The sequence below is a fragment of the Pseudonaja textilis genome, chromosome 4, assembly GCF_049901715.1.
Source record: "Pseudonaja textilis isolate UNSWEBS1 chromosome 4, rPseTex1.2, whole genome shotgun sequence".
Lineage (NCBI taxonomy): Eukaryota > Metazoa > Chordata > Lepidosauria > Squamata > Elapidae > Pseudonaja > Pseudonaja textilis.
In genome coordinates, this window is record NC_141993.1 from 50354162 (window position 1) to 50371411 (window position 17250).

Below are 17250 nucleotides of genomic sequence, written 5' to 3' on the forward strand. Positions count from 1 at the left end.
AAGGTTGGTGACCCCTGTGCTAAAGCACCCACTCTTACCCAGATGCCATACAAGATGATTCCTATGGGATGTGATATAAAATGGGGCCCTTTACAATGTTCATATAAATGAATATTTACACTCGCATTACTCTGAACCATATTTGTTCCTGCACCAATTCCTGTAACTGCAGCTACTGCGATGCCCAGGATGGTGGGGGGAACTTAGATTTAACAAGGAAATATTCCCAATGTGAACCAGCAGTGGTGATAATATAGGGAGTAGTTGCCCTGGGTTGCATTACAACCGAGACCAGATATTTGGGGTTGGCAATATTTGGGAAATAGAAGGCTCTATTATTTATGTAACATATTTCCTGTTTCCTAAGAATAACGTTGATATTTCATCATTTTGTATGATGTCTCTGAAATTATGTGGCTTTACATAACAATCTTGTCAGCCTTTGACAATTTCCTTTTCCTTGGAAAAATATGCCAGCTACTGCCGCATACAACTTCCACTTATTTCAGTCGATTTTTGTGCCAGTTCCTAAGGAAGCCACATAAAGATGAACGGCTGTTGGTCATAGACTGCGGTTGAGAAAGAATAGTGCGAGTCCATTGGCAACCCCCAGACCCATACCCCACAACCAGCATTGTCTGTGCTCACTTTGAATCCAGCAGCCAGTAACTGATACGCTCCCATAAAACAAGAGAAACATTACAGTATTACGAAAGACGATAGTGGAAAGGAAGGAATTTTCCAAACCCTTTATTAATTTCTGGGTATTTTCTAGCAGGCAATGATTTTATCATCAGTTCCTCATGGGAAATTCATCCATCACATAAGGGAGGGAAGGTACTGATATTCCTCATTGTGTCAACACATTTTGCTTGCAATCCATGTGTAAAACTAAGGTGGAGCATTAGATTTAAACTGATTTATTCCCACTGAGTTCAACGGAATGGAACGCATAGCAGCCAAGTATTCTGGCTCCCATGCTTTGTGACGGAGATTAGCTGGTGCAGAAAATCCAACAGAGGCCGAATCAGCAAGGGCAGCTGGCTTCTGGCCACTTCCTGCCTGGATTTGCAGTCAGATTGCAGAGAGGTGTTTGCAAGCAGCTGCTTTTTGCTAGTGAGAAATATGACTCTTTGGGACGTTGGCTCAGTCAGGCGTATCTGGCTTTGGATGGGGAGCACAAGGTTAGATGACATGAATGGCAGCAGACTCTCCTTAACCCTCCGCTGAGGTGATTTTGTAACAACCTGGCCTTGGTTTTGATCTTCTGGAAAGCATGACTCATCCTCAAGGTTATAAACTGGTTCTCAGGAGCAGCATTTCAGAATGGCTGTATTTTCACAGGTCAAGAAGCAAAAAGCAAGATAAATGGCACAGCTGGGAGTTTTGAAGAAAAGAAATTGCTAAAGCGCAGTCCAAGGCAATCTGAATTAAACAAACCTCCGTATAATTGGCTTGCTTGGCCAGAGAGAAAACTACCCCATGGAAAACTACCCCCTACTCTCCTTCCGCATGGCTCTAAGCGCCTCTCTAACTATAGGAGAACTATAGCATTGTGCATCCCTTCAATGATCCAAAGACGAATAAGTTGTGGAACAAGGGACAAACTCCCGCTTAAATACAACAACATGGGAAGCATGTTAGTTGGTTATAAAGTCGAAACAGATTTGCCAGAAAAGCTCAGCCATTGTGTTCCCACATGAAACAGCAGTGGCTGTTACTTGCTTGATGATCATACTACTCCAGGAGAAATGTATCGTAGTTATCGTAATTATTGAGTAATTTGTGATGAAAAAATGTGAGAGGATGCTAGTAAAACAGTGCCCTGAATTTGTTTCAAAGGCGAGTTTGGAGAATGCCCAGATTTCTCTCTTTTTGAGCCAATGCAGTAAATCATCCTATTGGTTCACAGATTCTTGAAACCCTCCAGTGCGACTCTAGCAGCATTGCGTCCTACTGCTCCCATCACACCTCCTCCTAAGGAAGAAAATTGAGATACTGAAGAAAGAAAGAGACTTGACTACAACAGAAAAGTAAAATGGCAATACTCTTAGAAATATTTGTGATTGACAGGCTGGCCTGAACAAATGACCCCTAACTCTTTCAAACCAACTAGCAGTCCCTTCTAGGATTATATTGCAGCCTTGCATATACCAATCACCCTACCCCTCCCAGACATACCAGGATGAGCACTGCTTCCACAGAGATATAGGCCTTGGATTGGAGACTGGTAACTGGAGTAAGCTGGCACTGGTCGGGCAAAATATAACTGATCCAAAGACATGGCTCCATGGAATATATTCTGAAAGTCAGAGGCCGTGTCAAGATGCTGAAGAGACAGGGGTCCTTGTCTATTTCCCAGTTTAAAGACAGGGAATGGCTACCCTGTGGCATTCAGATTCTAAGAACAGCATATAGAATAGATTTCCAAGACCACTGTACAGTCAAAGGCAGGAACGATAAAAACATTTCCATATGATAATTTGTCAAAGAAGCCTTCAGAGAATGGGTGGGGTGGATTTTAGTCAAGGTTATTGTGTAAGGATCAAGCTATATTGTCTCTTAAATTGATGAGGGGTGGGTGGGTGTGATTTTCTGGAAATACATACCCCACCAGGTAGGCCAAAGATCTTCTCAAGGTCTGGAGGTGTTAAAACATCTATGCCAATGATAGATGCCTTGAACCCAGGTGCATAGGCTTCAACACTGTCAAATACTACAAACAGAGAAGACATCTGGTAAGGACCGTAAGCCAGGAATAGAACAGAATTTTCCAACATTAATCTCTGGCACGTCCAGGTTGAAATGGAGAACCTCTATCTTTAATCTTGGAATCTCCTCCTAGTTACTGTTGAAGACACTTAAACAGTTGGATCCATGGTCTGATACAGTATGAGGCAGTCTTGTCATTGGCTGAATAGAATAAAATACTTGTTTCTTGGTTCAACGCAAATCCATCATGATTTATCTAGGTGCCCTCCCCCCAACTACCTTTTAGACAGGTTGGAAAGCAAACTTTCAATGTGGTTAAATCATACTTCAGTTGCTGCTAGGCTCCTGTTCATTCCAAGAACTTTTCCTGTTCATCATCAGGAATACACATGGCTGTTCTCAGAGGTTACCTCTGTGTACTGAAACAGCAACCGAGAGCAATAAATCCTTCTTAAAGAGTAAGGGAATTAACATTTTGTCAAGGATACAGTGATAAGGTATGCATGAGTAGAAAAGGGGAGATATTCTTGCACATGGAAGATGCTCCTTAGGTAAATGCAAGATTTGCTCTTTATACCAAGACTACTCCCTGCCAGGGTTTAGAAATTGGCTGTACCTCGATTGGCATAGTCCTCACGGTCACGGGAGTCCCACTGTTTTTCTCCAGCAAGCAAATAGGGGGTGTACTGGGTAAAAAGTGAAATCACATGGCAGCCTGGGGGAGCCAGGGTAGGATCCAAGACTGATGGAATGCACATCTCAATCATGGGCCTAAACAACAACAAAGAAGGCAATCCTCAGAGTCACCGGCTGATAGTTCTCTTTTTGTGGCTGCTTAGATCATGCCTCAGTTTTATACCAACACGCTAGACTTGCCGTAATACAATCCTGCCAACCGCTTGTAAAAGAAGGGAACTAAATGAGGTACTTGGCACCAAGCCAAGAAGATAGCCCAAGCCTTGAAACAAATCTTTTGAGAAGGCCTAAAGTCTGGTTAACGTGACAGGACAAAGTCCTACTTGTTTCATAATATGTACTGACTTTGCAAAAACTCACTGAAAACAACACACATAAATCCAGGAACTCCAGTTCTTACAAAATGTCAACTTCCAGCATCATCTTTAATCAGACTGGTTGGGGTTGCTGGGAATTGAAATTCAGCAACATGGCAAAAAAAAAAGCATCCATTCCTAGCGAATACTATAGCAAATTCAGCTCTTCTGACCAATAGAAGGGGAAACCAGAAGGAAATGGGACAGATGGAAGATTAAACAGAAAAGATTGGTCAAGTGCACCATCCACATTTTGTTGGTTCTGGTTCCCGTTTGCTATTCTCATAAAACCAAGAAGATACAAATTTGAAAAAGGCAGTTTTCATTATAGATAACAGATACCATCTTATCTGGAGTATATATGATTTCCAGCATAGGGCCTAATATTCCAATTTTATTTATTATGGGATTGAAATAATAGACTATAACCTAAAAATGCAATTCCACATACAATTTATTTGGGAGTTGGCCTCAGTAATTTCATGAACTTAATTCTAGTGAGTAAACAAGCATATAATTGGGCTGTTAATTTCCTTTCTACACAAAGCACAGATTGAGTGTCAAGGTGAATTACTATTCTGGATTTTAAATGGTATTGTGCACTTAAAACTGTTGAATAAATGATAATACTGAGGGATGGGGAAAACAGAAAACACCACAAACTCTTTGTTGTTGTACAGAGATGGCACTGGAAGATCAAATCAGCAATGCAGAATGTGCATCTAAATTAGAATTTCTGCACTACATTCATAACAGGAACAAAAGCCTGACAGATGTTGCAGTGTCTAAAATAGCTAATGAAACTGTGTAGATTCATATGAAATTCACAATCATATAATTTTTACCAGAAAAGAATCTGACAATATTTATTTTGCTACAAAATGAGCTTTCACTCATTAGACCAGGACTAGATCACGGTAAGGGTTTTAGATTAGAAACTCTGGAGAGGTGAAATTTGTGTTAACAGTTGAAGTCTGTGCTCTCAAGTGTAAGAAAATAGTTAAGTTTAACGGCAGGACACTGCCAGGTTGAGTACTAGGAAGGCTACCTAAAAGCATAGCTGGGAGCAGGTCCAATTATAACAGTTTTAAATATGCATTAAAGAAGAATTTCATATATTAGAATTGAGTTGACTTCATTCTCTTCTGTAGCCATTACCATTACTTGACAGGGTAGGAAAAGGTAGATTATGAAGTTGTCTCCCTCAAAGCTAAGAGGACCTCAGTTTACATAATTCTCAACCACCTGTCTTTGCCATGTTGGCTGGGAATTATAGGAACTGGAATCTAACATAACTGGAAATATCCCTGGGTTTTTGGGTGGGGTGGGGTGGGGTGCTTCATTCTCTACTCTATTGAAGCCACTGACAATTGCTCATCGTACCTTCTAGAGGGCCTCCCATTGCAAGCATCTTCAAAAGCCTCTTGCAAGGCATGAGTGTTTTCACAATTGAGATGGATGGAGCATTGATGGTGAGGCAAGGGGTTGTTGCCGGTAGTGTTTAAGACTGCCAGAAAACTCGGCAACCGATCCACAGCCACTGGGGATATGGGCAGTAAAAGATGTTATAAACAACACTGGGCAATAAATTTCAGTTATCCAGATACTTAACACAGCATTCAGGAATTTGTTCACAACAGAACACAGATTGATAAGTCGTTTTATTGCAGATAAAATGGAAGCCATGCGTATACAGAACACCCACCTACTACAACAGAAATCAAGCCCTATATAATTTATATTTTAGGATTTAAATTCTAGGTCTTTTGCTCCTACCTTTTCAAGTCTACAAAAAATTTGCTGCTTTCTTTTCTGCTTTGAGATTGGGACATCTAATCAGTGTTTACAAATGGTTCTGTCTATCTTGAGAGCCCTTGGTTCCCACTTGGCCAACATTCTTTAAATCACCAGCCCCCTAAAGTTGGAGGGGGGAGGCAAATAAAAATAGACCTCCAATTATCTGAGCAATTGAGTTGGAAGAACAAAAGATATATTTTTTTGCTTTTTCTCTTCTTCACCCCATGTCTTTTGTCTATCCAGTCTGAAGAACAGAAATTTGTTATCCGTTCTGTAATGTTTCAGTTGGCCCTATTAAATTTACCCAGTATTAGATAGGGAGAACTCTGCCTGTTGTGCCCAGGACCATGGAAGTTATTGTACCACTAAGAACTTTTACATGGAAGCTTCTCACCTATTCACTGCCTTACAGTCCTCACCATTGATCTTGGTGACTGGAGAACGTGTGTCAAACCGTGAGATTCTTTGTACAAACTCCAAGGGCAGATCCTCCTAGAAAGAAGAAACACAGATGCTTGGTTTTGAAGCAAACTGGAAAATAGTTTGGAGTTTAACTGCCCAAACTCACTTTTCTCATTCTTCATATGTTTATATTATGTAAAGAATGCATATGTGATTGGCACTCACAGCCACCTACCCACTTTGGGTATGCAGTTGCCAAGAATTCAGATTTAGATGGATACAGTATGACAACTGTCCGAATGGTAGCAGTTGATCAAGAGTCATGATAAAGTGCCATATCACATACTTTGTATGTACAGGACCATTATTTCAGATATAAATGAATTAAGTACACTAAAGGGGATCTCATTTAGTACCCAGACCTCAGACAGATCAGCTTATTGACAGAATAATGACTTTATGCCGGATACTAGTTAGTATCCATTTCTGGAATGCAATGCATTTGAAGGTTCAGTGTTTAATATCAAAGCAATCCGCTGTTCTGAAAAAAAGGTGTTAATCAACACACGACAATAGAGCTAGAAGAAACTTCCTTAAGATTCTTGTGGCTCTCTTTACATTTGCCAGGCATTAGTTGGAATTTTAATGGAGAAAATGATACTGGGAGCACATGGCTCAGACTTCTCCCCTCTTTCCAAACACTATCAGTCTTTCTCTTATATCAATTGAAGAAACTCTCAGAATCCGTAGTCCAGTTCTCTTCTAATCAAATTATAGTCCCTGCTTTCTTCTGGGTCCTTGTAACAAGAGATGCATATTGCTTATCCAGAACTAGAATGCAAATAAGTCCCTTAAATATTTGGTGTAAGTTCTAGGCATCCTGGTTTTTAAGAGAAAGAAAAAAAAATAAGGGTAATGGTGATGGCTTTCTAACAAGTCCTCCCCTGTTTCGTCAGAAAGCTAAACATACCTGTGGAGTCAGCTCCAAAAAGGTATGATGTGAAGATGCATTGGACAGCACCAAGCGGCTCTTCACTTCAGTTCCATCCTGGAGACAAACTCCTTGAACCTTTTTATCAGAACTCAGGAGAATCTGGGAAACTGCCTAGGAAGAAAAACAAAATAATCAGCATGTAAGTATGGGTTCTCATGATTAGTAAAAACTGCCCACTTAATCTGGTGGTGGAAGGGATCCCAATTTCAGGCTGTCGCCTCCATAAAGAAACCAACGTTTGCATATCTGTGTCTTGCCTTATGGATCAAACAGAACCCAGTTCCCCACATAACAGCAAACAACTGCATTTGCTGCCTCTTTTCTTGTTCCATTGTTCTTTGCCAGGGTCCTCTTTCCTGGAGGCGTTTTTGGCACTCCTCAGATCAAGATTTGATACATCTACTCACCTTGTCAGTAAAGATCTCAGCCCCAAGTGCAGTTGCAGCACGAGCCAGGCACCCGGAAAGTGCCCCCATGCCACCAGACACATAATGCCAGGCACCCTTGCGCCCCTCTACTCCTCCCATGACATGGTGCAACAGAACATACCTATGAGAAAGGCCAAAAATTAGAGCCCGCCAAGTAACATTAGGAAGGCTGCAATTTTATTTTTAATGTAGATGCTGGCCAGCAGCTTGAATTTATTTCAGACTTTCTGTATACCTTTTTCAATGCAAGTCTTTTGCCTCAGATACAACTTAGTCTTTATAACTGTATGCATTACAGTAATTGTGCACATTGCAATCATAACACTTCACTTCCCAAGAGCTTAAAAAATGTAGAGTATTATAGAATTAAAATGTAATGATGCTTGCTATAACTTACTAGCTATTTTCCTTGTATCCAGCAATGCAGGTATATAGAGTGCTGTTGATTGCCAACAAGGTATAAAAGCTAAGGATTAATACGAAAGGATGAAAGAAATGGTATGTGTAGAGATAGGAGGGACAGGTTAAGTTGGAAAACAGTAATAAGAATCAAGAAGAATATTATTACCCACTGCCTGGTGTGTGTGGACCAGCCATGGCACCAATCACTGCATCTGTGGCCAATGTTGCTTTTAAAGGCTCTGATTCAAACCAGAAATCCAAAATCTACAAGAAGAGAATGAAAAACAAGCCTTGTATGGAACTCCTGAAGGAATCTATACATTCTATGTACTCATTGCCTCCCTCTGACCCACAGGTGCTAGGCTAAACCTAGGGCCCTCTGACAATTCAAATTAAAGTCATCCAAAATGTATTATTGAGCACCTACTGAATTAGGGAGATAATACAGTTATACCACTAAAAAGCTGGGCAAACAATCCTCCTATTTAAGGTTGACCAGTGCCATTCACCTTGGAAATGGGAGCTGTGAGAACCTCATAATACTGTGGAAGTTGTTTTCCCAAAGCAAATCCTGGCAAGAAGAAAACAAGGTTATTGTTTGCTCCCCCACCCCCAGTCACTTGTTTGAGATGGACAGCTATAGAAAATAAACAAATAAGGTGATTCATGCCTTTCAAATATAGAACAAAAAGGCATACCATCCCACACAAAAACAGACTTACAGCTGCAGAAGATCCCAATAAAAGATCACCCCAGGGAAACTACTTTCCTCCCTCTCTCTCTGTCCCTCTTTCCCTCTTTCATCTTCCACTGCTGTTCATACACAGCTGATATGTCATGCATGCTGCTTAAACACTTTCAAGTTCACATTTCTTGGTTAGCACCACTTCGGCAAAACACCTTCACGAACTCGTCCAGATGTTATGTTAGGGCCAATTTTCAATTTATGCAAATGTTGATTTCAAGAATCAAATTCAGGGAAGATGCAAAGTAATCTTAACTAATCTAGCATAGTCATAAAACTAAGTGTGCAAATGAGTGCAGCCCTCAATTTATCAGCCAACGTAGGCCAAGGGCTTTAAGGTTGTTTTCTTGTTCCAAAATAGAAACAAGTATTTTTTTTGTTAAAATGCTTTTGGGCTAGATAAGGTTACACATGTAGGTGAGGCTAGGTTTTATTTTAAGGCCAATGCTAGTGTCCACGTGTTTCCTTCTCGAAATTGAAAACTGGATGCCAAATTTTAGTAAACATGATCAGAATTTCTTTAAGGGCTGCAAAAAAGAACTCAAGGGTTTATATTTGGCCTTGGGATTCCAGTTATTCCTTCTTACCTTACAGCAAACTAAGAGGACAGAATGTTAATCTTCTACACAGGTGAAGCTCAAAAAATTAGAATATTGTGCAAAAGTTCATTTATGTCAGTAATGCAACTTAAAAGGTGAACCTAATATGTGAGATAGACTCATTACATGCAAAGCAAGATAGTTCAAGCTGTGATTTGTCATAATTGTGATGATTATGGCTTACAGATCATGAAAACCCCAAATCCACAATCTCAGAAAATTAGAATATTGTGAAAAGGTTCAATATTCTAGGCTCAAAGTGTTCCACTCTAATCAGCTAATTAACCCATAACACCTGCAAAGGGTTCCTGAGCCTTTAAATGGTCTCTCAGTCTGGTTCAGTAGGAATCACAATCACGGGAAAGACTGCTGACCTGACAGTTGTGCAGAAAACTATCATTGACACCCTCCATAAGGAGGGAAAGCCTCAAAAGGTAATTGCAAAAGAAGTTGGATGTTCCCAAAGTGCTGTATCAAAGCACATTAATAGAAAGTTATGTGGAAGGGAAACGTGTGGAAGAAAAAGGTGCCCAAGCAGCAGGGATGACTGCAGCCTGGAGAGGATTGTCAGGAAAAGGCCATTCAAAAGTGTTGGGGACTTTCACAAGGAGTGGATTGAGGCTGGAGCCAGTGCATCAAGAGCCACCACACACAGACGGATCCTGGACATGGGCTTCAAATGTTGTATTCCTCTTGTCAAGCCGCTCCTGAACAACAAACGTCAGAAGCGTTTTACCTGGCTAAAGAAAAATAGAACTGGTTTGTTGCTCAGTGGTCCAAAGTCCTATTTTCTGATGAGAGCAACTTTTGTATCTCATTTGGAAACCAAGGACCCAGAGTCTGGAGGAAGAATGGAGAGGCACACGCTGCAAGATGCTTGAAGTCCAGTGTGAAGTTTCCACAGTCTGTGTTGATTTGGGGAGCCATGGCATCTGCTGGTGTTGGTCCACTGTGCTTCATTAAGTCCAGGGTCAACACAGTCATCTACCAGGAGATTTTGGAGCACTTCATGCTTCCTTCCGCAGACGAGCTTTATGGGGATGCTGACTTCATTTTCCAGCAGGACTTGGCACCTGCCCACACTGCCAAAAGCAACAAAACCTGGTTCAATGACCGTGGGATTAATGTGCTTGATTGGCCAGCAAACTCACCTGACCTGAACCCCATAGTGAATCTATGGGGCACTGTCAAGAGAAAGATGAGAGACATGAGACCAAACAATGCAGAAGAGCTGAAGGCCGCTATTGAAGCATCCTGGTCTTCCATAACACCTCAGCAGTGCCACAGGCTGATAGCTTCCATGCCACACTGCATTGAGGCAGTAATTGCTGCCAAAGGGGCCCAAACCAAGTACTGAGTACATATGCCTGCTTATGCTTATACATATGCCTACTTATGCTTATGTTTTCTATGTACAATTCTTGTTTTATTGATTGCATGTCATATTCTAATTTTCTGAGATTGTGGATTTGGGGTTTTCATGAGCTGTAAGTCATAATCATCACAATTATGACAAATCACGGCTTGAACTATCTTGCTTTGCATGTAATGAGTCTATCTCACATATTAGTTTCACCTTTTAAGTTGCATTACTGACAAATGAACTTTTGCACGATATTCTAATTTTTCGAGTTTCACCTGTATATATAAAAGTGAAAGACCATTCACGGATCATCACAAAATCTCCAGAACCGTAAAGCCTACAAACTTGAAATTTGGCAAGTATGTTCCTCTTGGCTTCTAGGTACTCACTAAGAAAGGATTTGTTGAAATGACTATCAGAGCATTAGTATTTTGTATATTATTATTAACACACTCTGATGCTAAGGAGTTTTACTCAGGGGTGGGATTCAAATTTTTTAACAACCGGTTCTGTGGGTGTGGCTAAGTTGATGGGCATGGCTTGGTGGTCATGTGACTGGGTGGGTGTGGCCAACTCAACATCACTCACATCGAGGCACACCTCTCCTGGCCTCTCATGACTGTGGAGATGCTGCAACAGTCGTAAATATGAAAAATGGTCATAAGTCACTTTTTTCAGTGCCATTGTAACTTTGAGTGGTCACTCCACACAAGCAAAGTACCAGCAAAGGAAGTGAAAAAAAACTCCAGATAAGTTCCTGAGACAGGAAGTCTAGTCCTGCCAAGAATGTAATAAGGGTTAATGGAGAGGCAGTTTCTGTAAGCAACACCAGAATGTTTCCTTCCTGCCTTCCTTATAGGATTGGGCCAGTAATTTCTTCTAACAACCGGTTCTCTGGACTGCTTAGAAAGTTAACATCCGGTTCTAGCATATAGGTGCGAACCAGTAGAATCCCACCCCTGGTTTTACTCCCCCTCTCCACCTGAAGTGTTCCAAATGCAAAACACAAGCAGAGGATTTTCAGTTTCTGAGCCAGCTTTAGTACAGAACAGTTGAGCTAAGCCATGCCCAGGCTCCTTGCTGTCTCCTTCTTGCTCACACAGCAAATACTGTTTCAGCTTCCAAACAGCCCTCAACTCTCTCACACACTGACAGGACACTAGCCAGATGAATAACGATGGATGCTGGTAGGCAGAGGCACAATTTCCCCCCCTTATTTTCCTGCCCAAAAACTAAGCCCAATCACATAGTTTCATAGCGAAGCACAGGTGTAGAGGTCGTTCAAGTATAAAGTCTATGTGATTGGGTGAGTTTCTAATCATCTACATAATTCAACACAACAGCCACTGAAGAGAAATCTGGGTCTGTATCACAAATGGCGGGCCATCTGTCTCTCACCCGCACGGTACAGGGCTCTCAACCCCACCAAGGCCCTGAATCGCTGGCGCAAGGAGCCCTGGGTGAGTGCAGCTACATCCATTGGACAGATATCAAGTAGAGGGTCGATGGCTGTCACCAAGCGGTTCATGAACTCCTCATACTTGGGAAAAGCCTGCAAAAGGAAGGAAGGGAAACTATTCAGCTCATTTCTAGAGCGAGCCTTTTCTTACAGATCAACACCCCAAGCACTCACTAATATTTAGGTACCTTCTTGTATTTCTTATATCACATGACTGTGATATGTTCTATGCTCCTTTCCCCTCTGCCTCCAAGATCAGCCCTCCCCAGATACCTGGGCATCCTTTAAGGAGAACTGGGCAATCTGTTTCTGTGTCTCAGCCATGTTGTTCCCCAGCAACAGCGAGCGAGGAACTTTTTCACCCTGGCTGTCCTCCAGGATCGGAGTGAAGGAATACGGGTCACGTGGAAGCACTTTTAAGCCATGTTTCTGCAAGACAGAATTATCACACACATGCAATAGGGAGATTTGTGTACAGTGCTCAGATATAGGAGACTATGCCAAAGTGTATGTTATACAATGGTCCCAGAATGACTCTTTCCTGGCATACAATAGAAGAATGATCGCTTTGCACCACTAACCATTGTACAAATGGCCACCAGCTAATTTAGGCTGTTTTTTAAAATACATTTATATGTGGAGTAAACTTCATCAAATATATAGTGGAACTTAATTCCTGGTAAACTCAACATGAAGAGGCTCCCTTTCTAAACCTATTATCTGATGCTTTCTGATTTCAAAAATTTGCTTCCTTGATTATTGAAATATTAATCATATTTATCTATTTTATATATATGATACACACACCCATTTCACAGGAGGCACTCTGGGCAGCAAACAACAGTCAGATAAAACAATAAATAAAAACAAAAATGTCCAATATAAAAAATCTTATTAACAAATATCATAGAAGTAAAAATATAAACAACAGGAGCGGGAAGAGGAAAATGGCCGCTTCAATAATGGAGCCATCTGAGAAAGTTCCAGTGGCCTGAGAGCCCCAGGCCTGATAACATAGTCAAAACTTGAGGGACTTCCAGAATGGCCATCTCATCCCACTGGGATTGGCCTGCCCCACCCATGCCAGCTGAGGAGGCATGATGCAGACCCTGTCAGCCCAAATATTCAGGCTGGCGGGGTCCAGGAAAAGGGCCTTCTCTTCACTCTGCCATTGCACCTGACCTCTGGAACAGTGTGTGTGGTCCTTCGCTCCAACCCTCCTGACCTTCCATAAGAGCCTAAAGACCTGGCTCTGCCAGTTAGCTTGGAGCATCACAATGGAGGTGGTTGATAGATTAACAGCAAATCCTACACCCGCACCTCCATACTGCTCCCGCCCTCCCCATCTTTTAATTGGGTTGCAGTGTTTGGCTTTTTATGTTTTTAGTTTATATAGTTTTCTTTTATGATAGTAAGCCTCCCAGTTACATTGAGGCAGCCAATAAATTTTACAAATATAAAGTAAAACAAATAAATATCGAAAGGCTAATCTAAAGAAGAATCTTCCATAAGGCAGGTGCTCCAGCAGAGAAGGCACATCTCCTGGGACCCACCAAATAAAGGTCCCCAGTCAACGGTACCTACCACATGCCAGATCTGGGATCAGAATATAACAGATTTGGGGGGGAGGGGGGGGAATGACAAGCGCAATTTGGGAGGGGGGGAATCAAACCATACCAAGCATTTCCTAGTGCTAGCCAAAGCACAATCCATACCTTCAGCTCCAGCTCAGTATAAATCTGGGGTCTCAGCAGACTGAGCAAGTAAGAGGCTCTGGAGAAGTGAAAGCCTGCAGAATAGTGGGAGATCAGGTGTACCAAGGAGCAGAAGTTTATATGCTTGGGAAAGGGAAGGATTGGATCAGTTTAACTCTTACCTGGGATGATTTCTTCCGTGACTGCAGCGCCTCCCACAATATATCTTCTCTCCAACACTACTGTTTTCAACCCTCCCTTTTGCAGGTAAGCAGCCTGGGGATGCAGTGAGGATTAACTTAGTCCCGAATAGTCCCTCCTGCTGCCTTCCCAGAATCCCTGTTGCAGAACCCTCATAATAGTCAGGCCAAATATCCCCAGCAAAGAACAGATTCTCCCCAAGTACAGATTAAGCACCTGGGACCTGTTCTAGATGATTTCAGATGAAAGGTGTCACCTCTTCTCATCAACCTCAGTACTTACAGCCACTAGTCCATTGTGTCCTGTAAAGAGATATTACAGAATAAAAAACTACATCATATGCTTCTTTTTATATAGGTGCACATATTTTATTTATGCAAGCATTTTTGACACCTTTCTCAACCCTGAAAGGCTCCTCAAGAAAAAAAGATTTGTTTGAAAAGTTATAATTTATAGTACAATTAAGAACGGGTTATAGGAAAACATTTAAAATCAGCAGTAAGGGCTGCAGATGCAAGCGAATTGCCATGCCTAGCCACCCCCAGCCTGCAGGGTCAGGGATGATGCTGGGAATTATAATTTTGCAATATCTATACCAGTGCTTCTCAGTCTTGGTGATTTTAAGACGTGGATTTTACTCCCAGAATTCCCCACCCAGCATTCTGGAGAAACACTGCTCAGAGGTTGCCAATCCCTGATGGTATATGTTTGGCACACAATTAAAGTAAGTCTCCAAACTACACTTGATTTTTATGATTGCATTAACCCTTTCAAAGACTTTTCTTAGCAACTATAATGAGGTGGCTTTTTGACATTCCAATCTAGTCCCAACCTACCCAAAGTAACTCTGCTTAATTGAGATCAGCCAAGGCTGCTTAGATGCTATATCTAAAGGGCGATAGAGATAAATATGCAATATTGGCAAGCAACAGCACTTGGTTGGGACACTATTAGAAAATATCTGGGAAGTAGAAAAACATCCTAGAAGGCAACATTGGCAAACTAAGTTCATACTATTGTCAAGGAAATTTCAGAAGATGCTCCCAGGAAGCTTTACTTTTTAAAGGGCTACATTAGTTTCTAGTTTGAAACTTCATCTTTGCATGTCAATAAGACTCTTGACGCCAAGACAGACACCCCAAACCAAGGCAAGTCTACCTGGGTAGTGGGCCATCTCTATTTCTGGCCAAGGGGAGCCTCCTTCGCTCCCCTATGTGTTAAATGGGCTTCATTCCTTTGAGGCTCACCTGCCCCGATCACGACAGCATCGTACTCCCGCTTCAACGAGGCTGCAGGCCGCGAATGGCTTGCCCTGCAGCCCGCCAAAATCCGGCAAACGCCAGTCGGGCCCAGGCGGCGACCGTGCCTGCTTGCCATTTTACACATACTGAACTTTGCATTTCGGATCGCACTTTCGGGAGAAGAAACAGGGGAGGTCCTACGAGCTTTCAGGAAGGCGGGGAAGAGGAGGGAGGGGGAGTGCCCGGAAACCGTCCCGAATGCACAAGTCAGTAGTGCAGGGAGAGTGGAGAGTTGTTGCTTAAATCTTTCCGTGTTATTGTGCTTCACCACAACGCGGTGTCCCAGGAAAACAGTCCGAAAGTTATTTGTGACATAATCCAAAGCAGAGTTGCTTTCCAGCTCGAGTCCACCAAATCAGTTTGGTCTCACATCAAGTCCACCAAATCAGTTTGATACCTGATACAGAGCATTTTGAAAACACCTTTCGCCCCTCCCAGCATTACATAGTAATTATCATGAATGGATAATTAACGAATCTCTTTCCAAGACCTCATATCACCTTTCGCCCTTTGGAAATGTGAAATGACGAGGAAAGTATATTCTCAAAGGCACTTTAGGTACCCGCACACCCGGGCTTTCCTTGACGTGGGACCCTTGTCTTTCAGCTCCGTTCAGCTCTAGATTTTACAGCCAGCGCGCACAACCTGAAGGAAGGCTGTTTTCAAGGGACAGAGAAAGCCTTAAGGATGAGTTTAACTAAGTGGCAGAAAAGGTGGCGTACAATGAACTCAAAATCTTGAGACCCTTTACTTGCAACCAAGCAGAAAACGACCTGATCCAGACTGGAGCATCGGCTCTCTCGTGTTTCTCGGCAGTGCAGATCATCCCAACCTCCCCCAGCTGGATAATCACAGCCTTTGCCAACATTTGCAGGATGCTGAAATTAAGAGGGCTTCCAGTCAAGCGTTTAAAGAAATAATTAACTTCTGATATCTTTTGGTATAATTACATCTTCCACTCGGCTCGCCTGGCCATCTTTCACATGATTCTGTGTTATCAGTCCCCACCCTTCCTTTTAAGTGGTGGAAGAATATTTCTGCTTTGCAGCGTTAAATGAAAATCTACCCACAAAGGGCTTTTTTTCCAGTGTTTAAAACAGATTGTTTACCCACGGATGCCAATGCAGAATATGTTCCATTGCTTTATTCTTGTCAACCTTTAACTGCAGCACATTTACATTATTTCAGAAGGAAAACCGGATTAAAAATGTTGCATCACATTCAGAATCCCAGTTACATTCCCCTCCACATAAGACCCTTTTTTTCCCTCTTCCCCTTTTACTATTCCATCTAGAAGTTCTAGAACAGTGTTCTAGGTTGAGGCTGCTGAGCATGCTCAATCCTTCCTGGGTTTTTTAGAGTGGGGAGGCCCTTACTTTTGAGATCTTTTCTTGCTAAAGCTTGCATTCATGTCTTCGGGTTTCCTTCGCTCTACTGCTACTTCCTTTGGGACTCATTTGGACAGCTCAGCTCTTCATTTGCATTCTTAACCATGTACCAACATATACCACTTTATTCTGCACGACTCCCATCAAATGGCCTTCCATCTCGTTGTCAGCCTATGTATGGGAGAGTGTTAAGTGGTGCTCAACCTATAGCAGTTTCCAGATGTATGAAATCTGACATGCTTTGCTGACTATCCTGTCAGCAGGTCAGATGATTGTAAGGGGTGAAGTAGCAAACACCCATTAGCAACATCAGGCTTGTGTAGTGGTCACCATCTAATCCCTCAGGTTCCAATCTTCTCCTCTGCCACCATTCCTTTGTTCCATTTCCTGGCAGACAGTACTGGACATACTTACAACCCTGCTCATGAACAGCTGATTTGTGGCTGGCAGAGCTGTCGGTAACAGCTTGTTAGAAAGGTGCTTCTCTGCTTTATCACACTAGGAAGAACTGGGTTATCAATGTAATCTAGATGATAACCTTGATAAGACAGGGACAGTGGTCAAGGTTTACTGCCTCCTGAAACCCCCACTTGCCAATGCTTTCCTGTCAAAACATGAGTGTGCAGCAAAGCCAGAGGTTTCACCAGTTTGCCATGTTTATATATGACCTGCATGTGCAATATCAAGATACCACCATTTGGCAATAAACCAAC

General features: G+C 42.2%; 1 protein-coding gene across 1 annotated transcript; it reads right to left on the reverse strand.

The window, feature by feature from the left end:
• Nucleotides 1-734: 734 nt before the first annotated feature.
• PYROXD2 (pyridine nucleotide-disulphide oxidoreductase domain 2) lies at nt 735-15285 on the reverse strand. Its single transcript, XM_026701231.2, has 16 exons — nt 15096-15285; nt 14131-14150; nt 13830-13923; nt 13669-13742; nt 12227-12382; nt 11893-12046; nt 8297-8358; nt 7954-8051; nt 7365-7506; nt 6934-7068; nt 5981-6053; nt 5148-5304; nt 3329-3483; nt 2610-2716; nt 2182-2302; nt 735-1977 (listed from the first exon to the last, which is right to left on the reverse strand). Exons 1-16 carry the CDS (start codon nt 15232-15234, stop codon nt 1907-1909), a joined length of 1758 nt encoding a protein of 585 aa, XP_026557016.1. The 5' UTR covers nt 15235-15285; the 3' UTR covers nt 735-1906.
• Nucleotides 15286-17250: the final 1965 nt, after the last annotated feature.